The sequence below is a fragment of the Lepus europaeus genome, chromosome 18, assembly GCF_033115175.1.
Source record: "Lepus europaeus isolate LE1 chromosome 18, mLepTim1.pri, whole genome shotgun sequence".
In the NCBI taxonomy this organism is placed as follows: domain Eukaryota; kingdom Metazoa; phylum Chordata; class Mammalia; order Lagomorpha; family Leporidae; genus Lepus; species Lepus europaeus.
Genome location: NC_084844.1, coordinates 20,682,907 through 20,710,208, shown reverse-complemented (window position 1 = coordinate 20,710,208; position 27,302 = coordinate 20,682,907). Strand labels below are relative to the sequence as shown.

The window sequence follows — 27,302 nt, the reverse complement described above, 5'->3', positions numbered from 1 at the left end:
CCCTAAGGGAAAACCCTCTACTCTACCCGGTGCCAGCAAATCTGGGGAGGAATTTGTTGATTTTCACCCAACAAAGCTTTCCACTAGGACTCCCCGTCCTTTGTCCTGGAGGAGAGGGGGGAGATGGGTAAACAGACCCCCTTTAACACCCGGAGTCTAAAGCAGACAGCAGGCTCAGCCCTCTTCCTCTCTGCTGAGCCGCACACCTGGTCTGGCCAGGTGCAATCTCTCCATTCAGCCTTGCAACCTTGCTGACCCTGGCACTCACTGTTCTTTTCATTCTGACAGATGCCCCAGCCCCAGTAAAGCCTTATCACTTCGCTCTGTCTCACGCCTGAATTCCTTCTCGCGTGAAGACGAGACCCCACGGCTTCCACAGCCTTTTCTCCGGGGACAGTGGTGGCTGTTAAGGGCTGGGGAAGCTGGCCAGGCAAGGCCCGCCAACAGCAGGTGCTCAATGCAAGGGTTAAACCGCATGTTGAAGCCAAGCAGCCTCAGGCAAACTCTCCGATCCCTCAGCATTCCAAGGCTTCCAGTCCTCTGGCAGCTGGAACAGTCAGGGTTCCGGCCCGCGTGGGCCTCGCGCAGGGTCAGGCACTCAGACAGCGAGGGCCCAGAGGACTCAGCCTCCAAGCCCGCGGCCCTCTCCCCGGCGGCCACACACAGGACACAAGTCCCTTCCACGTATGCCTTTTCCCCTATTGGATATTTGCCTCCAACCCTCTTCCTGTTTTCTGGGCTGCCCTGCAGTGGAACCTTTCCACGTGGCCGCCAGGCGGAAATCCCACAGAGCGCGCGAGAGCAACCACGCGGACGCGCAGCCGCCGGCCACGCGCCCGCCACGCCCAGGCGCCGCGGCACCGCAGCCTCGGCGCATGCGCACGCCCACGGCGGCCGGGCCCGGACCACGCCCCGGCGCGAGCTGGGGGCGGGGCCGGAAGTCGCCGTGCGGCTCTCCGTTGCTAAGAGACGGGGCATCCACAAGCCGGACCGAGGTTCTCCAGCCTCTCTTCCTGCCTTTCCGCACTCCGGCGGCTCCCCCGGCGCTCACCATGTCGGACCCCGAAGCTGACAGCTTGCGAAGCACCTTTCCTTCTTACATGGCGGAGGGCGAGCGGCTCTATCTGTGCGGGGAGTTCTCCAAAGCCGCCCAGAGCTTCAGCAACGTGAGTGGCATTGGAACCCATGGGTCACGCAAAGGCACTGTCCATTACTGATTCCGCGGAGAACCCCGCTGTTCCCGTTACTCCTGGCTGATCCCCAGCGTTGCAGATTAGCCCCGCGCTTGCCCATTTTCTAGCAATGCCTACTTGCGGCCTCCGTGCTCTTCCCTCGCTTTTACTTGAATATGTCGTGGTCAGCCAGCTTTCTCACAGACCGCTGCTGCAGGTTCCCATTGCTGGCCGGGAGACTGGTGAGGAGGCTGCGTAGAAGCTGTGAAGTCTGGCATGCAGCTGCCCGGCGAAGGTGTTAATAATTAGCGTTGTTGTAGTAACCGTAGTGTGAATTGCACTACCAGAGCCTAAAGGAACCGGGTGCTAATTTAGGATGTTAGGCATACCGCTAAGGACAACACAGGCTTATGAGGGAGGTACTATTATTACTCCATTTTATAGATGAGCAGAGGACCTAGAAGTTGAGCAGCATGCCCAAGGTCACTGAATTAGCAAGTGGTGGAGAAAGGATTCCAAGCCAGGCCCTGAGACTCCAGTGCTGTGCTGTACACGGACACATGTACATGGTAACATGTTCTGAGGTTGTTGTTAAAGATTTATTTAGTTGAAAAGCAGAGTTACAGAGAGACAGAGGGAAAGATAACCTTCTATCCCCTGGTTCACGCCTCAAATGGCTGCACCTGGCCCAAGTCAGAAGCCAGGAGCTTCATCAGGGTCTCCTCTGTGGGTACAGGGGCCATGTACTTGGGCCATCTTCTGCTGCTTTCCCAGGTGCATTAGCAGGGAGCTGGATCAGAATCGGAGCAGCCAGGACTCAAACCAGCGCCCATACGGGATGTCAGTGTTGCAGGTGGCCCCAGGTTTGTTTGTTTAAGATAAGACTTATTTTTTTACTTGAAAGGCAGAGTGAGAAGTAGGGGCAGGGAGAGAATCTTCCATCTGCTGGGTTCACTCTCCAAATGGCTGCAATGGACATAGCTGGGCAAAGCCAAGCCAAGCCAGGAACCAGGAACCCCATCCAGGTCTCCCACGTGGGTGGCAGGGCCCAAGTACTTGGGCTATTATCTGCTGCTTCCCAGGCACATGAGCGGGGAGCTAGATCAGAAATGGAGCAGCTGGGACTCAAAACGGTGCTCCAGTGTGGGATGTCCGCATCACAAGTGGTACCTCACCCACTGCACCACAACACCAACCCCTCAGTAAGTGTTCCTATGGCTACAAATGGGCCACTCTTGTTCCAGATGGAGTGGTAGGAGAGCCCCCTAACCAATTCCAAGACTTCCCCTAAAGTCGAGCTTCACAACTGCTACTTAGAGGCTTTTTGTCTCTTTCCATCACCAATCACACCTTCAGACCAGAAATGGTGGCCAGAGAGGTGGAAATTTGAGTCCAGGGAGCTGGTGCTGTGGCACAGCAGGCAGAGCTGCCAGCTGCAGCATCAGCATCCCATATGGCGCCAGTTCAAGTTCAGGCTGTTTCACTTCTGATCCAGCTCCCTGCTAATGTGCCTGGGAAAGCAGTGGAAGATGACCCAAGTGCTTGGGTCCCTGCACCTGCGTGGGAGACCCGGAAGAAGCTCCTGGCTCCTGGCTTCGGATCAGCCCAGCTCCAGCTGTTGTAGCCATTCGGAGAGTGAACCAGTGGATGGAAGATCTTTCTCTCTGTAATGCTGCCTTTCAAATAAATAAATAAATGTTAAAAAAAAAAAAAAAAAACAGTCGGCGCCGCGGCTCAATAGGCTAATCCTCCGCCTAGCGGCGCCGGCACACCAGGTTCTAGTCCCGGTTGGGGCGCCGGATTCTGTCCCAGTTGCCCCTCTTCCAGGCCAGCTCTCTGCTGTGACCAGGGTGTGCAGTGGAGGATGGCCCAAGTATTTGGGCCCTGTACCCCATGGGAGACCAGGGTAGGCACCTGGCTCCTGCCATTGATCGGATCAGCGCAGTGCGCTGGCTGCAGCGCGCCGGCCGTGGCGGCCATTGGAGGGTGAACCAACGGCAAAAAGGAAGACCTTTCTCTCTGTCTCTCTCACTGTCCACTCTGCCTGTCAAAAATTTAAAAAAAAAAAAAAAAAAAAAACAGACTATAATATGAGAAGCGCTCAACCCCTGCTTGAGGGCCAAAATCAGTTTCAGTTTTCCTGACATTCTTGTCTTAATCATGTGCAACAGTGATTCATTCTCAATTAGCTGCATAAAAAGAGAAATCTATTGGAAATGGATCACCCACGTTGCAGACTGCCCTAAAGTCCATTTTGTTTGCCTTTAGGATGCTCAGCCTTTGAAATTTGTTTTGTGAATCTTATGCAGGCTTTTCGGATTTGAGGTTGAATTTGGCACGCCCAGCACATCCTCAGGTTCTGTCGCCTGCGTGCTGGGGGATGGGGAATATGGGCTGGGGTGGAAAGTCAGACTATCCACAGGGTAGCAGATAATCCACAGGGTAGCAGACTCCCACGTCTCAGTCGTGGCTTCCACAGCGGCTGTGATTCGGCCTCGTTCAGGGAGAGCCGTACACAGATCATTAAGCAGATTGAACAGAAGGCTGTGGCGTTCTGCTTTTGGTCCATAGATCCAGAGGCCGGCGTGCCGCTCTGCAGGAGGGTCTGGGCTGCAGAGCTTGCCTGCCCTTCCTGGTGCCTGCTAAGCAGCCCGGCTCCTTCCTCAGGCTCTTCACCTGCAGAATGGGGACAAGAACTGCCTGGTGGCCCGCTCCAAGTGCTTCCTGAAGATGGGGGAGTTGGAGAAGTCCCTGAAGGATGCCGAGGCTTCACTGCAGGGTGACCCGACTTTCTGCAAGGTGACTGCATGGGTGGGAGGATCTTGCTCTCCGTGCCTGGGTGCCTGGGTGCCTGCCGTTGCCCCTGGTAGCCTCTGGTTGCAGTAGTTGAAGAACCAGCTGGACCGCCTAGTGTTTGATGTCATTGTCTCCCTGCCTCCCAAACTGACTCCCAAACCTAGTCCTGTAAGGCCGTCCCCGTTCACCTTGATTTGACTTCCTCTCTCTCCAGGGGATTCTACAAAAGGCCGAGACACTGTACACCATGAGAGACTTCGAGTTTGCCTTGGTGTTCTATCATCGGGGCTACAAGCTGCGGCCTGATCGAGAATTCAAAGTTGGGATCCAGAAGGCCCAGGAAGCAATCAACAACTCAGTGGGAAGTGAGTGAGCGCGAGGACTTCGGCTTTCCTTTGAGTACATCGTGCAGCCTTTCAGACTCGGGTTTGAATTTCTTGTCATAAGGCACTCTCGCCCCTAATCCGGGGAGGCTCTTGGAATCCTTCGGTTTAGAGAGAGGCCAGAGGTACAGTGGGTGAGCGGCCACTGCCAGGCCTGCGGGGAGTCACACACTTGGGTTTGGCCGCTACTGATGGTGCTGAGGATTAGGAACTGTCCGCTGGGAGGACCAGGCCCTGCTCTGCTGTAGCAACTGCTACATCACCTGGTTTTTCTCAAAGCTAGATTCGAAGGGGATGTTTCTTTTATATATATATATATATATTTTTTTTTTTTTTTGGAAAGGCAGAGTTAGAGAGAGGGAGAGAGAGAAAGAGAAGGAGATCTCCCATCTACTGGTTCACTCCCAAATGACCCCAACTGTCAGGACTGGGCCAGACGAAAACCAGGAGCTTCTTCTGGGTCTCCCACATGGATGGCAGAGGCCCAAACATCTGGGCCATCTTCTGCTGCTTCCCCAGGCCATTAGCAGGGAGCTGGATCAGAAATGAAGTAGCTGGGTCTGAACTGGGGCCCACAGCAGATGCCAGTGTTGCGGCAGCAGCTTAACCCACTATTCCACAACGCCGGCCCCAGAAGGGGGCTCTTTCAAAGCTGTTCTTAGCCTGGAGTCACAGGGTAGAATGGGGTCTGAGCCCAGCCTTCCTAGGCCCTGGTTTCCTCCCTCATCACGTGCCTAGGAAGGGCTGGCCTTACCCATCGACTCAGTGGCTGGGGAGGGAGGGAGACGAGTGAGTGTCCGTGTGAGTGGCAGAGTGTAAAAATGCGTGAGATAGGGAGTTTTGCCTGCACCTCCTTGTTTGGAAACGAGGCTGGCAGGGCCGGGTGGCTCCTAGGAGAGTATTGTACCAAACAACCTGCACGTCTGCCCACCGGGCTGGCTCAGGGCCAACTTTGCCACAGCCTCCGCCATCACCCTGCCACAGGCTGCCATTTCCACATGAAACGTGTGAGAGGTCGTGCGTGGGGGCCCGGCCAAGCTGGCTGCAGCTTCTGTCCCTGCAGGTCCTTCTTCCATTAAGCTGGAGAACAAAGGGGACCTCTCCTTCCTAAGCAAGCAGGCGGAGGTAAGGACCCCGGTTCTGAGGCCGCGTGGGCCTGGGAAACACAGGTCTTGCCTGGTAGCGATCCATTTCCGGCCATTGCAGTCAGCTGTGGGATTCCAGAGGGCTCTTAGGAGTCTAGCTGTTGCCCAGCCCAGCATGCTCCATGGTTCTTGGCCCACAGAGGTCCTGGAGGAGGAGGAGGACCCTGGGACCGCTCGGGGGCCATGCCTGAGCACTGACTCCTTGTTGAGGCTCTGTCGGGTGTTGTTCCATTTTCCCCAGAATCTGAAAACCCAGCAGAAGCCTCACCCCGTGAAGCACCTCTTACACACCACCAAGAGGGAGTCCAAGCGGAAGGGCTCGTTCAAGAGCGAGAAGATCATCCGCCAGCTCCTGGGAGAGCTCTATGTGGACAAGGAGTATCTGGAAAAGCTCCTGTTGGATGAAGGTTTCGGACTCTTTGTTGGCAGCAGGGACTTGGGGCAGAGATCTGGGGTAGATGCTGAACACGCGAGCCAGAGGCCGAGCCTGTCGAGTGACATTAGCAGCATGTAGCTATGGGCAGGGTTTAGGCTTTGCATTCTGATTTTGCAGGTAAGGAAACCGAGGCACAGGCCTGAGGAAACACCTTAAGTAGGCAAGAACATGGCTTGTGTTCTGATCCAGCAAAGTCCAATGTCAGAGCTGGTGCCCTTAAGTGCAAGGGGACCTAGAAAGGGATGGTAGGGACCTGGGCTCCTACACCACCGTGCTCTCCTGAGCAGCATCCCCTGGGCCTTCACTGTGTACGACGGGCAGAGCAGTCCGGCAGACTGGCGCTCGGCTCCGAGGCTGTCAGTGCTGGGATGTTCCAGTCTCTCCTTTCCTGCATAAGGAGAGAGGTCACTTACCCAAGGCTGTGAGGAGTTAGTGGTGGAGTGATAATGAGAGAGAGACAGAGAGAAAGGTCTTCCTTTTTGCCGTTGGTTCACCCTCCAATGGCCGCTGCATTGTGCTGATCCGAAGCCAGGAGCCAGGCGCTTCTCCCGGTCTCCCATGCGGGTGTAGGGCCTAAGGACTTGGGCCATCCTCCACTGCAATCCCGGCCATAGCAGAGAGCTGGCCTGGAAGAGGGGCAACAGGAATAGAATCCAGCGCCCCAACCGGGACTAGAACCCGGTGTGCTGGCACCGCAAGGCAGAGGATTAGCCTGTTAAGCCACGGCACCGGCCACCTTCCCCCTTTTTTAAAACCTGACAGACTGGAGGGAAGGGGCGAAGAAGGAAAAGAGGAAGAAAGCCTAAGAGAGAGATCAAGAGGGAAAGCGAGATACAGAGGTCGAGAGAAAGAGAGCCCCATGTTCAGGAACAGGTCTTCTTAAAACTTTGCCGGGGGTGGGCTACCCCTTCTCTTTTTTTAAGAGTTATTTTTTATTTGAAAGGCAGAGTGACAGAGAAAAAAGAGGGAGAGAGATCTTCCATCTTCTGGTTCACTCCACCAGATGCCTGCAACAGCCAGGACTGGGCAGGGCTGAAGCTGGGAGCCAGGAGCTCCATCCTGGCCTCCCACGTAGGTGGCTGGGGCCCAGCTACTCGGGCCCTGGCTGCTGTGGACGCTTCCCTTGGGCTGTCCACCAGCTGCCCCTCTGCTAGCTCCTCACATCTTACACGAGAGGCCTTTACCACGCGAGTGCCTACAAGGGGCAGCTCTGGCCCCATCCTGGCCCGGATGCACCTTCTCCTTCACGGCGTCTCTCGCTGTCCTCACCGTTTCTGCAGCTCCAGGGAGAGCCCCCCAGATGGCCCCACAGCAGGGCCCCCGACCCCCTTGGACGCCTCCTCACCCCGGTTCCCCCACAGACCTGATCAAAGGCACCATCAAGAGCGGCCTGACGGTGGAGGACCTCATCATCACGGGCATCAACTACCTGGACACCCGCAGCAACTTCTGGAGGCAGCAGAAGCCCATCTACGCCAGGGAGCGGGACCGGAAGCTGATGCAGGAGAGGTGGCTGCGGGACCGCAAGCGCCGGCCCTCGCAGACGGCGCGCTACATCCTCAAGAGCCTGGAGGACATCGACATGCGTGGGTGGCCCTCTCAGAGGGTGGGTGGGGGGAGCAGCTCAGCAGGCCGCGCCCCTGGCTCCGCCGACCTGTGGGTGGGACTTCCCCTTCCCTTCGCAGTGCTGACCAGCGGCAGCGCTGAAGGGAGTCTTCAGAAAGCTGAGAAAGTGCTGAAGAAGGTCTTGGAGTGGGACAAAGAGGAGGTGCCCAACAAGGACGAACTGGTCGGGAACCTGTACAGCTGCATAGGGAACGCCCAGATCGAGCTGGGCCAGATGGCGGCGGCGCTGCAGAGCCACAGGAAGGACCTGGAGATCGCCAAGGAGCAGTGAGTGCGCTGGGGCCGGCAGGGACGTGGCCTGCAGCCCTGTGGGCCTGGGGCTGGCTTCTGGTGGCTTAGCCCCCATCTTCTGCCCTGTAGATTTCCCTGAGTGGGTAGGGGTCACCTGCCCCAGGACTAAACGGAGGGGCAAACCTGGACTGTTAGCTTTTTTATGGCAAAGAGAGAGGAGTGGCCCTGAGTTGCCCAAAGCTCCTAGGGGCCTGGTTCTTAGGTACATTTTATTCTCACCTCCCTTCAACAAGCACACATTCAGCCCCAGCCATGCCCGGTGCTGCAAGCAATTGAGAATACAGCAGTGACCGGACACCAGCAAGGGTCACTTCCCCACAGATATGGAACAAAAGGTGACATAGCTGACTGATGGCAGCCGTGGGAGGTGCCAGGAAGGAACAGCAGCGTACTCCTGGAGGACTTGAGTGAGTGCTGAGTGCACGCGGGGCCCGTGGGCAGGCCGTAGGGCAGGAAGAAGCTCATAGCTGGACAATGGGGCATTGCAGGATAGCCAAGAGGAGGCTGGAGGTGTTGTGCAGGGATCGGACCAAGGAGGGCCTTGGAAACCGCGGTGCAGGGGCACTGGAGACGGGCACACCTGGGCTCAGGCACTTGTGCCGCCTGCTATGGGGCCTTAAGGCAAGTCACTTGATCTTGCTCAGCCGTGTACTTCCTCCTCAGTCATGTGGCATCACCATAGTACCTCCCGTGCAGGGTGGAAGGGAGAGTGAAATGCAGAAGTCCTTGTCAAGAACTTGGGACAAGGGCCATTGTGGCACAGTGGCTTGATACTCAGCTGAGCGCCAGTTCAAGTCCCAGCTGTTCTGCTTCTGATCCAGCCCCCTGCTAATGCACCTGGGAAGGCAGCAGAGGATGGTCCGAGTGCTTGGGCTCCTACCACCCTCGTGGTAAACCTGGATGGAGTGCTGGCTCCTGGCTTCAGACGGACCCAGTGCTGGCTGTTGCAGGCATTTGGGGGAGGATGATGAACGAGTGGATGGAAAATCTCCTTCTCTTTCTTTTTCTACTGCTCTGCCTTTGAAATAGATAAAAATAGCTAAATAACATTAACATATACATTTCTGTTTTTAAATTTTTTAAGGTTATTTATTTAAGAGACAAAGCTCTGCTCCATTGCCCCAAATGCCTACAATGGCTGCGACTAGGCTGGACAGAACCTGGGAGCCAGGAACGCCATCCAGGTCTCCCAAGAGGGGGGCAGAAACCCAATTTCTTGAGCCATCAGTGCGGCCTCCTAGGGTCTGCATTCGCAGGAAGCTGGAGTCAGGAGCCGAGCCGGGTATCGAACCCAGGCACTCAGATACGGAATATGACTTTAACACCAGGCCGCCTGCCTGCCCTGTCCCGCTTTCGTCCCCAGAGGCTCAGCCCTCAGCTCCTCCTCCTGCTGCTGCTGCTGCTCCCCCTGCCTCTGCTGGCTCTCCAGCTGCTCCCACAGCTCTCCAAAGACGACTTTCATTTTCCAACTCTCCTTCCGCTGCTGACAAACAGGCATTAGCCCCTCGCCGCCTGCAGCTGGCACTCGAGGCCTTCTCCACGGCCACCTCCGTGCTTTCCGCCCTCTCCTCTCCACTTCCACAAGTCCCACGAGCTGTTCCTCACCTGCCCTCGCTGCGCTGAGCGAGGGCATCACCGCGTGCTCGCTCCAGACAGCGGTGACAAACCAGCTTTGCAGCCAGACCTGGCTCTGAGTCCTGGCTGTGCCAATCAGGATCTGTGTGGCTTAAGCTGCTCATGGCTTCCGTTTCCTCATCTCTAGTGAAGGCATGATGATACTAACTCCAGGGAGACTGTGTGGACTCCCACGCACTAATGACCTGGCCGTCTCCACTTCACCACACCCCTCTTCCAAGGCCCGGACCTGCATGTCCAACGGACTCTAAGGCATTTCTGCTGGAGTACCCCACAGCAGATGCACACCCACCATGTCCAAATTGGGGTCCCTTACCGTCCTTTGCGTCTTCCACGCTCTGGGGCTCCCTCTGCATGGTTGGCCCTCCGGAAGCTGCCCGCTCACCTCCCTTCCCTTGCTGGGCCCATGGCGCCTGCTCGGTTCCCTGCGCTCCTTGCCCGGCTCTGACCTGGGCTCCCTGCAGCTCCGCAGCCCTCCCGTGAAGCGATGGGCACAGCTCCAGCGCCTTGCGCAATGTGCGGCCCTTCCCGGCCTAGCTTGCTCTGGCCTCCCTTGACCTGATTCTCTTCAGGGCGCTCAAAGGGCTGCCAGTCCTGTGCTCTGTCCTACTGCTCCCACAGTCCCACTGCTCCCCGGCTGGGGGTAAATATCCTCTCCCCCTAGCACTTGCTTCGCCGCCTACTCATTCCTCCAGGCTCGAATGGGAGCCCAGCTCCAGGACAGGCTGCTGTGTGCCCCCCGGGGGTGGGGCTGGGAACCCCGCCCGCCCGTGCTGCCTCCCACAGGTGCCCTGCGGAAGGGGCTGTCTTTTAGGCCCAGCCCCTGCTCATGATGGGCATGTAATGTGTGAGGCGGCTGAGAGGTAAACCGGTATCCTGAGCAACCTTTGCTCCTTTTTCCCAGCCACAGATGGGCCTCTCCTGGACCCTCCTCGTGAGTTCCATGTGCCCTGCATTCGCCTGCCTCTAAGTGGCTTCTTCAGTGCCCCCAGCCTTCAAATTCTTTATTTTATTTTATTTTATTTTAAAGATTTATTTATTTGAAAGGCAGAGTTACAGAGAGGCAGAGGCAGAGAGAGAGGTCTTCCATCCACTGGTTCATTCCCCAAATGTCTGCAGTGGCTGGAGCTGAGCTGATCCAAAGCCAGGAGCTTCTTGTGGGCCCAAGGGCCATATTCTACTGCTTCCCAGGCCACAGCGGAGAGCTGGACTGGAAGTGGAGCAGCCGGGACTAGAACCAGCATCCATATGGATGCCAGTGCCACAGGCAGAGGATTAGCTCACTGTGCCACGGAGCCATCAGCCACCAACTTCTGACTGCTCCGTAGATGACTTCACAACATCTCATGGCTGCTATAATCATTTTTAAATATGTATTTAATATTTGAAAGGCAGACTGACAGAATCTTCCATCCACTGGTTCGCTTCCCAAAATACTGGTGCTGAGCCAGGCTGAAGCCAGGAGCAAGGAACTCCATCCAAGTCTCCCACATGGGTGGCAGGGGCTCAAGCACTTGGGCCCTCGTCTGCTTTCCCAGCAGGGAGCTGGCCCAACTGGACTGCACCATGGGATGCAGGCATCCTAAGCAGAGGCTTAACCCTGCTATTATTATTTATTACATATTATTGTTATGAATAAATTAACGATTACAGCTTATTCACTCATTCATCACACCAAAACGGAGCAGCCGTTCTGGACAGGCAGGTCGACCTCAGAGGCTCTGGGAGAGCAGCAGGTTCATAGCGTGGTCCAAGGTCAAGGAGACAGGCAGGGGAGAGCACCGTAGTCGGGGTGGGGGTGGAGACTTCAGAGAGGACAGGAGAGTGGACAGAGGTGGACAGTGGGAAGGGAGAGGGCCCCAGAGGCCGAGAGGCATGGTGGGGTGGAGGATTTGAGGAGCTGCAGTTGGTGTGGCAGAGCTGGGCGCCTGGGCGCCTGTTGATAAGGCCAGCGAGGGTGCTGGAAGGGGATGCAGGAAGTTAATCAGTTAACAGCTGCAGGTGAAGCCAACACAAAAGACTTGGACAATCCTAGGTGGATGTTGAAACTCTGTCCTACAGCCGGCCACAGGGCCAGGGCCCTGTTCCTAGTTCCTATTAACTTCCCCTGATGGCTCACTCCAGCCAATCCAGGAGCAGCCACGAGTCTCCTGATGCCCTGCCAGGAGTCGTCCCGCCCCCTCCTCTGTAGCCGACAGAGGTCCAGTGTGAGCGACTTGATGTCTTCCTCCCCAAAACGTCCGTGCTCATTAAAAGAATGCTCTTGGCTCAGGTCCAGCGGACATTTCTTCAGCTGCGCCCTGGCTGCTGTTGGTAGTTTGGGGACTGTCCCCAGACCTCATCCTTCTCCGGCTAGCACCCGGAGATCAGAGTCCCCTGGTCCCAGGGCTTGGGTTTCACGGCAGCCTGCAGGTCCTGAAGTCCCTGAAAGAGTGTTTACACAAGGACCACAGCGCTGTGCTTGACCCACAGCCGGGTGGCACTGGGAGCTAAACGAGAGAGTCCTCCCACCCTCCTGCCCACTCCCCTGGCTCCTCCTCGGTGTATTTGCCTACATACTTAGGGGCGTACACACATGCATAGGATTTTAAAAACAAGTGCAGTTTGTTCTTGTGGGTTTTGTTCATTTTAAAGACGTTGCAGAAAGGGTCTCGTCCCTTGAATGGCCTCATAGAAAGGCCCTTTGCCATGGTGCCTTAACACGTTGACCTGCTTCCCTGTGGGCGAGCATTCAGGTTGCTCCAAACAATGCTACACTGAAGCTCTGTGGGATACAAGGCAGGCCCCAGGGACAGGAATGGCCTGGCAGGTTTGTGTTGGGACGGCAGCCCTGGCCACAGCGGGGAGGATGCATCAGCCATGCGAGACGTGCCCAAGAGGGGTCACGCAGGGTGAGGGCTGAGGGGCCGAGACTGGCACCGGCCAGTCCCCAGGGTTTTGTTATGGAGTCACGGGTCGCAGGAGCGGAGAGCAGGTGCCCAGGCTGGCCCGGGAAGAGGGAGGGAGAGAACGCGCTGCCTGGAGGGATTGGGGCAGGGGGATTGCTGCTTTTGCGGGGAGTGTTAAATAAAAATTACAAGGGGTCATTGTTTAGGACTGAACTCCTACACTAGGCCCTGGCAGACCAGGGTGAAAAACCACAGTGGCATCACTTGGGCTGGCCTTGGGGTGCCCTCCAGCTCTCTGCTAATGTTGACCCTGGGAGGCAGCGGGTGGTGGCCAGCTGAGTCCCTGTCACCCACATGGGAGACCCAGCTTGAGTTCCCAGCTTCCCCCCGCCCCTCCCCCGGCACGGGGCCACTGTGGGGTGAGCTGGCAGGCAGGAGCTCTGTCTCTCGGTCTCCCTGCTGCTCCACTTTTAAAACACGTGAGTCACACTAAAATGTCATGCACCAAGCTGAAACTAAGTTGTTTATTTGACCTTTCTGAGATAAGAAAGAGATAATGGCCAAATTTCCCAAACAAGCCAGTTTGAATTGGCACAATCGTCAAGTTCTCAATCCTTTTTTTTTTTTTTTAAGATTTTATTTATTTATTTGAAATTCAGAGTTACACAGAGAGAGGAGAGGGAGGTCTTCCATCCAATGGTTCACTCCCCAATTGGCCGCAATGGCTGGAGCTGTGGAACGGAGCTTCTTCCGGGTCTCCCACATGGGTGCAGGGGCCCAAGGACATGGGCCATCCTCTACTGCTTTCCCAGGCCACAGCAGAGAGCTGGATTGGACGCCAGCGCTTCAGGCCAGGGTGTTAACCCGCTGCGCCACAGCGCTGGCCCCTGCCTCAATCCTTACACAGAAAAGGGACATGAAATAGCCTGGGTCCACCAGCAGGTGATTTTCCTGTTCGTCTGCCAGGCTCTCCCTTACAAGGAAAGTGACGCTGAAGCGACCAGACTTCTTAGTTTCTGCTTTCTCCAGTCCTTTTCGGTCTATAAAGCCAGCCTCTTCTGCTGAGCTCATTGGAACACTTACTCTGTTCTACAGCGTGGAGTGTTGCCTGATTATAGACGTGAAAACAGAGCTAAACAGAGGCAGCCCTGGAGCCTAGTGATTATGATGCCCGAGTCCCAGATCGAGCGCCTGCCTCTGCTCCTGACTCCAGCTTCCTGCTAATGCAGGCCCTGGGGGGCAGTGGCGATGGCTCAGCTAACTGAGTCCTGCCACCCACGTGAGAGGCCTGGGTTGTGTTCCTGGCTCCCAGCTTCTTCCCTCCATCAAAGGACAAAAGTACAAGTTAGTGTAAAGACTTTTTTTTTTTTTTTAATGATTAAAAAAAAATTTTTTTTTTTGACAGGCAGAGTTAGACAGTGAGAAAGAGAGACAGAGAGAAAGGTCTTCCTTCCATTGGTTCACCCCCCAAATAGCCGCTGCGCTGATCCGAAGCCAGGAGCCAGGTGCTTCCTCCTGGTTTCCCATGCAGGTGCAGGGCCCAAGCACTTGGGCCATCCTCCATTGCCTTCCTGGGCCACACCAGAGAGCTGGACTGGAAGAAGAGCAACCAGGACAGAATCCGGCACCCCAACTGGGACTAGAACTCTGGGTACTGGCGCCGCAGGCAGAGGATTAGCCTAGTGAGCTGCAGCACCGGCCTTAAAATTTATTTTGAAAGCTACAGTTACAGAGAAAGGGGGAGAGACAAACAAATCTTCCACCTGCTGGTTTACTTCCCACATGCCCACAACAGCCAGCGCTGGGCCAGGCTGAAACCAGGAACCAGGAGCTTCATCTGGGTCTCCCACGTGGGTGGCAAGGGTCCAAACACTTAGACCATCTTCTGCTGCTTTTCTTGGGCCATTAGTGGGGAGCTGGGTCAGAAGTGGAGCAGCTGGGACAAACTGGCACCCATAAGGATGCTGGCATTGTAGGTGTTGGCTTTTCCTGTGCCACAACAGTGGCCTCTTTCTTCTTTTTACTTTATTTTAAAGGCAAAGAGAGACAGAGAGCAAGATCTCCATCCACAGGTTCACTCCCCAAATGCCTACAACAGTCAGGGCTGGTCCAAGCCCAAGCCCAAGCCAGGAGCCTTGAATTCAGTCGGGGGCTCCCACATACACGGCAGGGACCCGAGAACTTGAGCCATTGCCTGCTGCCTCCCAGGGTGTACATTAGCAGGAAGCTGGAGCTGGAGGCAGAGCTGGGCTCCCAGCCCAGGTGCTCTGATAGGGGGTGCAAGTGTCCAAAGAAGCGTATTAACCATTGTGCCAAACGCCTACCCCACATTACCTCCTCGAGCTAGTTTTCTAAAAGAGGAGTCTTTCTGAGGCTGATTATCTTCCAGAGAGCTCCTAAAACCGGTTCACTTTATTTATTTTAAAGGCAGAGAGAGGGGGTCATTGTTGTGGTGTAGCAGGTTAAGCCTCTGCCTGCAATGCCTGCATCCCATATGGATTCAAACCCGGCTGCTCCACTTCTCACCCAGCTCCCTGCTAATGCTCCTGGGAAAGCAACAGAAGATGGCCCAAGTGCTTGGGCCCCTGCACCCACGTGGGAGACCCAGAGGAAGCTCCTGGCTCCCGGCTTCGGTCTGGCCAGCGCTGGCTGTTGTGGGCATTTGGGGAGTGAACCAGCAGATGAAAGACCTCTCCCCTCTCCCCTCTCCCCTCTCCCCTCTCTCCTCTCCCCTCTCCCTCTCTCTGTATTTCTGCCTTTCAAATAAAATAAATGTTTGAAAAAAGAAGAAAGGCAGAAAGAGAGAGACAGATACGCCATCTTCTGGTTTACTTCCTAAATGCCTACAGCAGTCAGGCTTGGGACAGGCTAAAGCCGGGAAGCCAGAACTCAGTCTGGGTTTCCCACATGGATGGCAGAGACCCAGGTACTTAACCTGTCATCTGCTGCCTCCCAAGGTGCACATTAGCAGGAAGTTAGACTGGATGGAAGTAGAGTAGCCTGGACTCAAACCAGACACTCCAGTATGGGATGCAGGCATCCCAAGTAGCAACAACCCCTGCACCACACATCCACCCCAGAATGGTTCTTTCTTGGCCTTGGGGTCCCTCCCATGCCCTGGGCCCCTGTCTTTGCCCGGAGCCGATTTCCAGTGAATGCTTTGTTCTGCTGCTTTCCTGCAGGGACCTTCCTGATGCAAAATCGAGAGCCTTGGACAACATCGGCAGGGTTTTTGCCAAAGTTGGGAAATTCCAGCAAGCCATCGACACGTGAGTGCCCAGGGATTGCCTGCTCCCCACCAGAGGCCCAGCCTTCCCACCCACATGCTGGTGTCCCAGCCTGGGGCCAGAGTGCCAGCAGAGGCATCAGAAGCGCCCATCCAGCGCCCGGCTCCGCCAGAGGACCACTGGCCACTAACTCCAGGCCTCTCGGTTAGATTAGTCCCTGGGATAGAGTCAGCATCTTCTCAAAATTTTCCAGTGGTGAGAGTCACCAGGAGTACTTGTTAGGCCTGTGATGTACTGGGTCTTTCCCAGGCACATTAGTAGGGAGCTGGATTGGAAGTAGAGCAGCCTGGACTCAAACCAGCAGGCTCCTGTATGGGATGCCAGCTTTGCAGGTGGCAGCTTCACCTGCTGCACCGCAGTGCCAGCCCCTCAAATGCTATTTTTTAAAAAGATGTATTTATTTGAAAGTCAGAGTTACACAGAGAGAGGAGAGGCAGAGAGAGAGAGAGAGAGAGAGAGAGAGAGGTCTTCCATCCAATGGTTCACTCCTCAATTGGCTGCCAGGAGCTTCTTCTAGGACCCAAGAACTTGGGCCATCTTCCACTGCTTTCCCAGGCCATAGCAGAGAGCTGGACTGGAAGTGGAGCAGCTGGGACCTGAACCAGCGCCCATATGGGATGCCGGCACTGCAGGCGGCAGCCTTACCCTCTACACCTTAGCACTGCCCCTCACATGCTCTTGTTAAGCATGATTTTCAGGCCGGCGTTGTGGCTCACTAGGCTAATCTTCCGCCTGCAGCGTTGGCACCCTGGGTTCTAGTCCCAGTTGGGGTGCCGGATTCTGTCCTGGTTGCTCCTCTTCCAGTCCAGCTCTCAGCTGTGGCCCGGGAAGGCAGTGGAGGATGGCCCAAGTGCTTGGGCCCTGCACCCGCATGGGAGACTAGGAGGAAGTGCCTTGCTCCTGGCTTTGGATCAGCCAGCCGCAACAGCCATTTGGTGGGTGAACTAACGGAAGGAAGACCTTTCTCTCTGTCTCTCTTTCTCATTGTCTAACTCTGCCTGTCAAAAAAAAAAAAAAAAAAAAAAGGCATGATTTTCAACTGTAGCCTCAAATTTGGTCCCATTGATGTTGTCAGAATAGCTTGGGTGGTTTTAAACCGTGAAAATGTGTATTGCCTCTCCCGGGACTGGTGGTTGGAGAACAGGCTTTGTTGGACTCCAGCAGGAAGCCCTGGCCTCCTGTGGCCCAGTGCAGCAATGAAGAGGAAGAAGCTGCCCCTGGTTCTTCCTCTTCCCAGGTGGGAGGAGAAGATTCCGCTGGCCAAAACCACCCTGGAGAAGACCTGGCTGTTCCACGAGATCGGCCGCTGCTACCTGGAGCTGGACCAGCCCTGGCAGGCCCAGAACTATGGCGAGAAGTCCCAGCAGTGTGCCGAGGAGGAAGGGGACATGGAGTGGCAGCTGAATGCCAGCGTGCTGGTGGCGCAGGCGCAAGGTAGGGGCTCAGAGACCACCACACTGCCTTTCTTGGCCCTGGAGCCCAGCTGGCAGCTCCCAGCTCGGGGCCAGGCATCCTGCCAGTTTGTCTCTGCCCAGACAAGCTCAGAGAGGAGGCGAAGCCGCTTCATTTTGATTGGCACATGGTAAGCGTGGGCTTTAAGCAAAGGTCGTTTACGGCTTGAAAACCTCAGGAGTTGCTGCCCCTGACCTTGAGCTCAGCCACTGGCCAGCACCGAATCCCGTCGTCCTCAACGCTGTGCCCACGGGTGAGGGTTCTTCTGTCTGTAGACAGATGGAGCTAAAAGAAATCTATCTTGGTGCAAAAGAATGTGAAACCCATGCAGAGTTTTTGTAGTACGCATTTTCCATGAGCTTTTCTCCCCCTTTGGAAGACATGTATCCCGGCTCCCAGTTTGAGGTTGCAGGGTTGGCAGCCCCGGGGTCTGGTGATGAGGATGCTGGCTAAGCGGCAGCCCTCATAGAAGCAGGAGGCAGAGAGCACGTCTGTCCCATGGATCTCAAAATTTACTCATTCATGTGTTTATTTGAGTCACAGAGAAAGAGAGGGACAGGCAGAGTTTCCGTCTGCTGGTTCACTCTTCAGATACCTGCAGTGGCAGAGGCTGAGCCGGGCCAAAGCCAGAAGCCAAAAATGCAACCCAGGTCTCCCAGGTGGGAGAGACAGGCACCCAATTACTGGAGCGGTCACGTGCTGTGTCCCAGGGTATACACTGGCAGGAAGCTGGAACCAGGAGTGGAGCTGGGACTTGAACCCAGCACTCTGATAAAGGATGCAAGCGTCCAGAGTCCAGCCACCAGGCCACACGCCTGCCCTTCTCAAAAAGTTGTTGAAGACCCCTAATTTGCATGGATTTCAACATTTTTTGCCAGAAAATGAGCTTATCTCTGTTTTTTAAAAGATTTATTTATTTATTTGAAAGGCAGAGTTACAGAGAGAGAGGGAGAGACAGAAAGAGAGATCTTCCATGTTTTGGTTCATTAGCAGGGAGCTGGATCAGAAGTGGAGCAGCCAGGACTTGAACTGGCGCACATATGGTATGCAATTGGCAGCTTTACCCACTATGCCACAATGCCGGCCCCAAAATAAACTTATCTGGGGCCAGCGCCGTGGCTCACTTGGTTAATCCTCTGCCTGCGGTGCCAGCATCCCATATGGACACCGGGTTCTAGTCTCTGTTGTTGCTCTTCCAGTCCAGCTCTCTGCTGTGGCCTGGAAGGGCAGTGGAGGATGGCCCAACTGCTCGGGTACCTGCACCTGCATGTGAGACCAGGAAGAAGCACCTGGCTCCTGGCTTTGGATTGGCGTAGCTCCAGCCATAGTGGCCATTTAGGGAGTGAACCAATGGAAGGAAGACCTTTCTCTCTGTCTCTCTCTCTCATTGTCTAACTCTGCCTATCAAATAAATAAATAAATAAATAAATAAATAAATAAACTTATCTGTGATTCTATTTTCCACAAACCTTTTATTTTGTTTCCTTCTTTTCTTCCTTCCTTTGAAAGACAGAGAGACGGGGAGAAACAGAGAAGAGAGAGATCATCCATGTGCCAATTCTCTCCCCAAATACCTGCAAAAGCAAGGGCTGGGCCAGGCCAAAGCCAGGAGCCTGGAACTCTGTTCAGGGCTCCCACCTGGGTAGCGGGGGCCCAGCATCTGCTGCCTCCCAGGTGCATTAGAAGGAAGCGGGATTGAACAGCAGAGCATCTGGAACTCAAAGCAGGCACTCTGGCATGGGACAGAGGCGTCCCAAGCGACGCCCACCTCTTTGGCCCTCATTGTAGAGATGAGGAAGGGAGGCACTGAGAGGTGGGTAGATTGGCTCAAGTTCCGGGAGGAAACTTTGCAGAGTGATGGAATTTTTTTTAAAGATGTATTTTTGGGGGCTGGCATTGTGGCGTAGCAGGTTAAGCTGCCACCTGCAACACTGGCATCCCATATTGGTGCCAGTTCAAAACCTAGATGCTGCACATCTGACCCAGCTCCCTGCTAATGCATCTGGGAAAGCAGCACAAGATGGCCCAAGTGCTTGGGCCCCTGCACCCACACAGGAAACCTAGAAAAAGCTCCTGGTTCCTAGCTTCGGCCTGGCACAGTCTGGGCTGTTGTGGCCAACTGGGGAATGAACCAGCAGATGGAAGATCTCTTTCTCCCCCTACCCCATAACTCTGCCTTTCAAATAAATAAAAATCTTTACTGTTACAGAGAGGGAGAGGCAGAGAAAGAGAGAGAGAGAAAGAGAGAATCTTCCATCTGCTGGTTCATTCCTCAAATGGCTGCACTGACCAGGGCTGAAGCCAGGAGCCTGGAATTCCATCCGGGTCTTCCACGTGGGTGGCAGGAGCGCAAGTACTCAAGCCATCTTCTGCTCCTTTCCCAGGTGCATCAGCAGGGAGCTGGATTGGAAGCGGAGCAGCTGGGCCTCAAACCAGCACTCCCATACAGGATGCCGGCACTGCAGGAGGCAGTACACTGCGCCACAATGCTGGCCCCTGACCAAATAACTTTCAGGTAGAAACTTTAGACATAAGAAAATGCTGGTTCTTCCAAGTGCCGAGGCAGAGGCTTCTGGCCAGGGAATGGCCCTGAGCAAGGTGGGAAGGGATGTGGCTTGTTAGGAAGCCAAATGGGACAGTGTCAGTGAGGTCCTGGGGAGCACTCTTCTCCTTCCCCTCTGAAAGGAAGCTCGTTTGATGAGCTGCAATCGGTTGATCCATCTGTGGGTCACTGGTTCCATTCCCAGCTCCAGCATCAACTGGGAGGCGTGGAGCTCAGACAAGTCACTTCCCTGGATGCAGAGCACTGCAGAATGGGAGTGGGCATGAGGGAGCTGAGGTCTAGCAGCTGGCCCATGGGCTACCTCCAGCCTCCACCTGTGTGTAGCATTTGTAAGAAGTCTGAAGGATCATTTAACAAATACGGCTTTGGGCCAGTGTTGTGGCGTAGCTGGTAAAGCCACCCCCCACAATGCTGGCATCTAACATGGGCATCGATTCAAGTCCAGGCTGCTCCACTTCTGATCCAGCTCCCTGCTAAGGCACCTGGAAAGCAGCAGAAGGTAGCCCAAGTGCTGGGGCCCCTGCACCTTCGTGGGAGACCCAGATGAAGCTCCTGGCTCCTAGCTTTGGCCTAGCTCAGCCCTGGCCATTGAGGCCAATTGGGGAATGAACCAGCAGATGAAAGATTCTCTCTAACTTTCAAATAAATAAATTTGTAAAAATAAAAAATATGCCTTTCCTCTTCTGGAACAATCTAAAGATGTGGCAAGATGGAGCAGTCAGGGCCTGTGCTGTGGCACAGTAGGTTAATCCTCCACCTGTGGCACCAGCATCCCATGTGGGCGCTGGTTCTAGTCCTGGCTGCTCCTCTTCCAGTCCAGCTCTCTGCTATGGCCTGGCAGGGCAGTGGAGGATGGCACAAGTCCTTGGGCGCCTGCACCTTCATGGGAGGCCTTGAGGAGGCTCCTGGCTCCTGGCTTCGGATCTGTGCAGCTCCAGCTGTTGCGGCCATTTGGAGAGTGGGCCAACAGAGGGAGGATCTTTCTCTCTGTCTCTTCCTCTCACTGTCTGTAACTCTATATCTTAAATAAATAAATAAAATCTTAAAAAAAAAAAAAAAATGGAGCAGCCTCCCCAGCCCTGGAGACCCATGACGTATGTACCAGCCCCTTGCCAGATTCCCCTTCCCTAACTGACCCCTTTGTGTGGCCTGAGAGCCAAGGCTCAGGTCCCCAGGTCCTGGTCCCCCGGCCGAGGCAGCCCAAGACTGTGAAGGGAAGGCGGGTGCTGAGGCTGCGGCCGGGGGGCTGACTCCCGTCCTCACAGCCTTCTAACCTGGCTCCATCACGCCACACACAAATGTCACCTCCTCCCTGTACCTTCCCCCTCGCCATCCAGTGAAGCTGAGAGACTTCGAGTCAGCCGTGAACAACTTTGAGAAGGCCTTGGAGAGAGCGAAGTTGGTGCACAACAACGAGGCGCAGCAGGCCATCATCTGCGTGAGCCCCTCACCAGGGCGTGGTTTGGGGGCTGGGCCCTCAGCTCCCCTGCCTGTCTTCCCAGCGGGCCCCTCTGTGCCTGTTTACTCCCTACCAAGCGCAGGGGTGTGCTAGGTAGAGCAGTGTTTACAAGTCTGCCGCTGTCGACCTTTGTATAGCAACCCAAAGCACATACAGAATTCCTGAAAAATTGGAATTAAAAGCTAAGTTTACTTTGGTGCAAAACATTTTTGAAGTCCATCGGTCCATTACATAGCTTTTTCATTACACACATTTTAAGAATTGATTTATTAAAGGCAGAGTTACAGAGAGAGAGGGAGAGACAGACAGAGGTCTTCCATCCATTGACTTACTCCCCAAATGGTCCCAGTGGCCAGGGCTGGGCCAGGCTAAAGCTAGGAGCCAGGAGCCTGGAGCTTTCTCTGGGTCTCCCATGTGGGTGCAGGGGCCCAAACATTTGGATCATCTTCCACTGCTTTCCCAGACACACTAGCAGGGAACTGGGTCAAAAGTGCAGCAGCCAGGACTCAAACTGGTGCCCATATGGGATGCCGGCGTCACAGGTGACGCTTTACCTGCTACACTACAACACCGGCCCCATTACAAAAATTTTTAAAGATTTTCATATTTATTTAAAAGGCAGAATAATGGAGGGCAGTAGGGAGGGAGAGAGAGACAGAGAAAGAATCTTGCATGTGCTGGCCACAACAGAAGGGACTGGACCAGGCTGAAACCAGGAGCCAGGAACTCCCTCAGGTCTCCCACACGGTAGCTGGAACTCAAGCCCTTGCACCATCTGCTGCTTCCCAGGCGCGTGAGCAGGAAGCTGGGTCAGAAGCCGAGCAGCAGGATATGAACGAGCACTCTGATAGGAGATGTGGGCATCCCAAGGGGCAGCTCAACCCACTGCACCACGACACTTGCTCCCATAATAAGTATTTTTCAAGAACATCTGGAAGATCCCTTGTAGGCATGAATTTCAGAAGTTTTTGCACCAAAATAAATTTACCTTTGCATTTTTTACTTATTTGAGAATCCGAGCACACACTTCTGCCTGCTGGTTCACTCCCCAAATGCCTGCATCAGCTGGGGCTGGGACAGGGCCAAAGCTAAGAGCCAGGAATATAATCCAGGTCTCCCATATGAGTGGCAGCAACCCTACTCCTTGAACCATCACTACTGCCTCCCGGGGTCTGCATTAGCAAGAAGCTGGAGTCAGGAGCCAGAGACGGGAATTGAACCCAGGTAATTACACTGTGGGATGTGGTTGTCTGAATGGCTAAGCTGACACCTGCTCCTCAACTTACCCTTTCATTCCATTTCCGTGAACTTCTTGAAGTGTGCTTGTATTTGAAAGAAACGAAAACTAGAAACAGAAGTCCTACACAACATAGGTCCTACCTACACTGGTCATTCCTGTTGTATTCGTTCTTATTTAATGCTGGTTGAGACCCTGTAACTGATTTTAGGACCTGGAGTTTCCAACATACGACCTCCTCCAGGAGACAACAGGAACTGCTGCAGGCTTAAACCTCTCTCGTGCACAGGTGTCTCTGGAGGAACCTTCTGGCTTTTTCCAGCCAGGTGGGAAGGCTGTTGGAAAGCTGACCCCTGCGGGCCTCTCCCCTGCTCGCTGGCCTGTCCCACCCAGCACCAGCCCTTCCCTGCCTCGGCACAGGCCGTGCTCTCTGCGCTGTCCTCAGCCCGCCCTCCCACCCCTCTCCTTTGGGTTCCAGGTTAAAGGCGCCTTCTTCCAGGAGCCCCTCACCCCGCCCCCGCGGCCAGGTCGCACGGCTGTAGTTGCCAGGACCGGTGCTCCCTGCCGGCCGTGTGAGCAAAACGGAAACTTAGCTGCCTGTGTTTCCTGGGTACTACATACTGCAGGTCTAGAATAGTCTCAGCAGCAGCAGAGTTTCTGCTGGACAGTGCCGGCCCGGTGTAGGTGTCAGGAGGCAGGGGGCGGAGGCTTGGAGGTGCTTCTGGCTCTCCCACCCCCAGCCCTGTCCCAGAACCGCTCCAGGTGCACGTACCCGGTAATGTCATGACATCAGCTCACTGGCCTTCAGGACCTCACCTCCCACTGCCCACCCACCGCCGTCCTCAGTCCCTTCGCACATGCAGACCCTGCAGCCGCCGCGGGCACAGGGCTGGACCCCAGGTAGCCTCTGTCCTTGAGAGGCCCAACTGCAAACCTCACAAGCAGCACAGGGGCTCGCCCTGGGGCCTGCCTGGAGGTGCAGCAGGCACCTGGGGAGAGGGGAGGGGACTCCGGGAGTGACCCCGAGGTGTTCCCTGGCAGAGGCGGGTCCTGCTGGGTTCCACGAGACCAGGGTCGAGTTTGGCCGGGCCTGGCAGGATGTGGGAGGCCCTGGGCACCAAGCAAGGGCCTGTGGCAGTCAGCAAAGAGACCATGGGCCTGGGTCCCAGGGCTGGTGGCATACAGGACAGCAGGGAGGAGCAGGGGCCCAGGGGCCCAGGGAGCACTGGGAGGGGAGTTCCAGGCCTGCTGATGTGAGGACGGCGATGAGCCCGACACTTCCCTCCCGAGGCCCTACAGGTGCGGCAGTCTCCCCTGCTCCCACAGTCCCCTCCCAGCGAGCCCAGCCCTGTCACGGTGCTGCCCCTGCCCCTGGCCTCCCCAGGAAGAACACCCACCCCTGCTGTCCACACGATCCACGTGTGTGGGCTCCGCACTCCTCGTGTACAAGGGTGCCCTGCAGATCCGTGGCACAGCAAGGCAGCTCAGTGAATAGTCACTAAGCACAGCAGGCTATGCTAAAGGAGTGGGACCTGGTGCTGGCCCTCAAGAAGCTGGCTGTGGGCAGCGAGAGTCACTCCAGCACCAAGGGGCCCTGCAATGGGGGGAAGGAGGCCCAATGTCCGAGGGCGGGGCTGGGAGAAGGAGGCGGAGCCAGACCTCAGGCGGCTGGCAGGCTGCGCTCCAGGCCCCTGTGCCTCTCCAGGCCCCTGTGCCTCCCTCTGATGCCCTTCCAAGGGCAGCAGCCCCTGGCCTGTCCCCTCGGCTGCTTCTGACGCCCCTCTGGCTTGCTGCCTCGTGAGTGCTCGGTGACTTGGATTATCTGTTTCCATGGACTGAAGCCAAGAGCAGCTTTAGGTAAAAGGGTAGAAATTGGGTGCAGGGCGTAAAGGCACCTCTTGGGACAACTGCATCCCATGTTGGAGCACTGGTTCAAGTCCCAGCTGCTCCACTTCCCATCCGCCTCCCTGTTAATGCACCTGGAAGGCAGCCCATGATGGCACAAGTCCTTGAGTCCCTGCACCCACGTGAGAGACCAAGATGGAGTTCCAGCTCCTGGATTCAGCCTGGCCCAACCCAGCTGTGTGCCATCTGGGGGAGTGAATCAGCAGATGGAAGATGCCTTTCTCCCTCCCTCTCTGTCATTCTGCCTTTCAAATAAGTAAATCTTTAAAAAAATAAAAGGTAGACATTAAAAATAGGTACAACTTCCAAATACAAGCCTAGGCCTCAGAGAAATGGATTTGGACTTGGCTGGCAGCCATGTGTCTATGCCTCTTAGTGTGGGTAATTCCATGTGGTCCAGAAATTGACCTCAGGGCAAGCGTTCTCAGCCAAGCCCCAAGGAAAGGGGGTGGGGAGGCCATACCAGAGCCTGCCTTCCAGGCCGGCAGGGCCTGGGTGGGGACGGGAAGGCCGTAGGAAGAGGGCTCACGGCTCCCTCTTCCCTCCGTAGGCCTTGGATGATGCCAACAAGGGCATCATTGAAGAGCTGAAGAAAACCAACTACAGGGAGACGCTCAAGGCGAAGAGAGGTGAGCCCCCAGACCGGGACGCGGCTGCCAGCGGCTCCCTCCCGGGGAGGCGGGCAGGGCCAGCTCCAGTCCTGCCCAAGGTCAGGAGGGGGAGGATTCAGCTGGGGCTGGCTCTGGAACCCAGGGGGCGGGGACCTGAGAGCCCACTCGTACGTTTCCTGGATTCATTCATTAAGGGCTGGCAGAGTGCTTGGCCCGTGCCAGGAGGCTGTGGGAGAGGTGGTTAGAACTGTCGCTCCCCCCCCCCCTCCCCAGGCCTGCGGCCTCCAGGGACACAGGGAAGGCCTCAGAGAGGGAGGGTCATCTGCCTCCAGCTCCCAGAGATGCCCAGGGGCTTTGCCAGTGGGAGGTGGCAGGGAGAGGGGGCGTTTGCAGCAGGGGTGGGCAGGAGCAGAGACAGAGGCGGAGGGACAGTCGCTGCCCTCGGGAGCTCCGCCTGCCCGCCCGGCACTGCCCGCCGTCACCTTCCGTCCTCACTGGGGAGAAAGGGAGCTGAGTGAGGTGGGTGACCAGAGCCCAGCGGGGCGCTGCTCTGGGGGCCAGGCCCACGGGGCAGGGGTGGGGCGTGAGAGGCCGCACTGTGCTTCTGCCTGGCCTCACCTCATTGTTCTCACGAGGCCTCCAGGAGCCAACAGGCTCTCCTTGTCCTCAGCGCAGAAGTGAGGAAGGGGAGGCAGGGAGCAGGACAGAGGAGTGGGGGGAGGGGGAGGCGGTTGCACAGGCCCACGTGGCTTAAAGCACGTCCGGCTCCAGAACCCTTGTTTTACCAAGCCGTCTGTGGTGACAAGGGCAGCCTCTGGCTGGCCCCTGTGTGACATGCTGGCTCCAGCCAGAGTGCAGTGACAGGTGTGCCGCCTAGAGCGGAGCCAAGCAGCTTCTGGGCTGCAGCCCTCGGGGCTCCAAGGCCAACAGGAGGAGCTTGCTGGGCACCTGCCAGGTGGTGGCCAGAGCCCCTCAGAGAGCGGCTGTGCCTGTGCCCTCCGAGCGGCTCTAAGAAGCCACAGGCCAGCAGCTGGGAAGAGAGCCGCTCCCAGCAGCCTCTGCGCCGGGCCGCCGCGTGCCCGAGACAGGCGCTCCCCGCTCAGAACAGCAGGGGGCAGCCTTGCTTACGGTTTCCCCTCCAGGGGCGGCGACGCCCGAGGACCTGCAGGTGCTTCCTGGAAGAGCACACGGGGGAGGCCGGAGGCGCTGGGTGGCTTTGCACCCTGTGAGAAGCGAGGACGCCTTAGTTTCAGTTCCAGCTGAACTTGCTGCTAGCAGCCTGCTGGTGTTTTTACAGACCCCCGCCCCCACCCCCGAACAAATAATGTCGCAGGCACGAAGCCAAGGCGGGACCCGATGAGGACGCGGGAGAAGACAGCTCCATCCCATCTCCTGTTGCTCTGGGGTCAGGCCGTCCTGGGTTTAAAACCCGGCCCGGCCCTCTCTTTCGGTGTGACTTCTCTTTGACCGATCTCAGGCCCCTCGGCGGAACACTGGAGCCCGTGGTGCAGCCTCCCTCCCCACGCCACGCCGCCCAGGTCGCGCCGTCTGCGCCCGCCCGCCCGGCCGCTCTCTCCCGCCTGTCTCTTGTCTTCCAGAAGAGGGCGCTGTGCCGACCGTGGACAAGGCAGCCAAGGCCAAGGGGAGGGAGCCGAGGAGGGGGCGAGAGGACCCCGAGAGGGTGGTGAAGCGCTGGGATCCGGAGCCCGCCGAGAGCGAGAGGGAGGTGGACGACGAGGAGCTCCGGGAGGCGCCGTCGAGCACCACGCGGTGGGAGCGCGAGGCGGCGGCCCCCCGCCGGCCGTCGGGCGAGCTGGGCTCCGGCAGGGCCCTGTCGGACCTGGGCAGGCCGGAGTCCAGGGAGGTCTACTGGAGGCCCTCGGGAGAGCTGGAGCAGGCGCTCCTGGAGGAGCTGCGCAGCCCCGAGGCCGGGGGCTTCGAGGACTCTTCGGAAGGAGGCGGCGCGGGGGCGGAAGAGCCGGGGACCGCGCAGCGGGGCGCGGCCGAAGAAGCGCGAGCCGCAGCGAGCACCTCGGAGGCGGAGAAGGAATCCGAGTGACGGCTGGCGAGGAGCGAGGGCCGCGGGGCTGCGCGCCCGGAGACCCGGCCCTCCTTCAGCCGGGCCTGGAAGCCGAGCGTTGCCGTGTAATAAGGAAAAGACGGGGTGGGGGGCTGGCTCGCACGGGTCACCGCTCCCTCTTCCTCGCTCTTGTCCCATTAAATATGCATCTTGCCCTTTCACAAGCCACGAGCCTGGCTTCGCCGTCTCTGCCCCCCTACTCTCGGCAGCCTCAGGGCGGACGGGCCCGAGGTGCTACGGAAGGTGGGGGCGGGGAGGGACAGGAGCCAGGTGCGCCCCGTACCCCGAGAGCCGACAGGGAGGCGGGGAGAAGGGCACGGCCGGCCGCCCAGGTCT

The 27,302-nt window shown here is 56.7% G+C and overlaps 1 protein-coding gene across 3 annotated transcripts; it reads left to right on the top strand.

The window, feature by feature from the left end:
* The first annotated feature begins 940 nt into the window (after positions 1 to 940).
* Positions 941 to 27,112, top strand: ODAD4 (outer dynein arm docking complex subunit 4). Of its 3 annotated transcripts, none has more exons than XM_062216680.1 (12): positions 941 to 1,166; positions 3,840 to 3,971; positions 4,183 to 4,333; positions 5,415 to 5,476; positions 5,738 to 5,903; positions 7,294 to 7,518; positions 7,618 to 7,825; positions 15,555 to 15,641; positions 16,897 to 17,093; positions 21,012 to 21,112; positions 24,826 to 24,904; positions 26,485 to 27,112. In XM_062216680.1, the coding sequence occupies exons 1-12, from the start codon at positions 1,053 to 1,055 to the stop codon at positions 26,943 to 26,945; spliced, it is 1,983 nt and encodes a 660-aa protein (XP_062072664.1). In that variant the 5' UTR covers positions 941 to 1,052; the 3' UTR covers positions 26,946 to 27,112. The 3 variants fall into 3 exon arrangements, 2 of the variants coding, with proteins under 2 accessions (XP_062072664.1, XP_062072663.1); XM_062216679.1 differs by lacking the exon at positions 26,485 to 27,112 and adding an exon at positions 26,220 to 26,402 and having other exon boundaries at positions 969 to 1,166; XR_009868506.1 differs by lacking the exons at positions 21,012 to 21,112; positions 26,485 to 27,112 and adding an exon at positions 26,220 to 26,237 and having other exon boundaries at positions 969 to 1,166.
* Positions 27,113 to 27,302: the final 190 nt, after the last annotated feature.

Coding starts and splice junctions, on each gene's coding strand:
- ODAD4 (XM_062216680.1), top strand. CDS start 1,053: ATGTCGGACCCCGAAGCTGACAGCTTGCGAAGCACCTTTCCTTCTTAC. Junction 3,972..4,182: donor GTGACCCGACTTTCTGCAAG/GTGACTGCATGG, acceptor CTCTCTCTCCAG/GGGATTCTACAAAAGGCCGA. Junction 21,113..24,825: donor CGCAGCAGGCCATCATCTGC/GTGAGCCCCTCA, acceptor TTCCCTCCGTAG/GCCTTGGATGATGCCAACAA.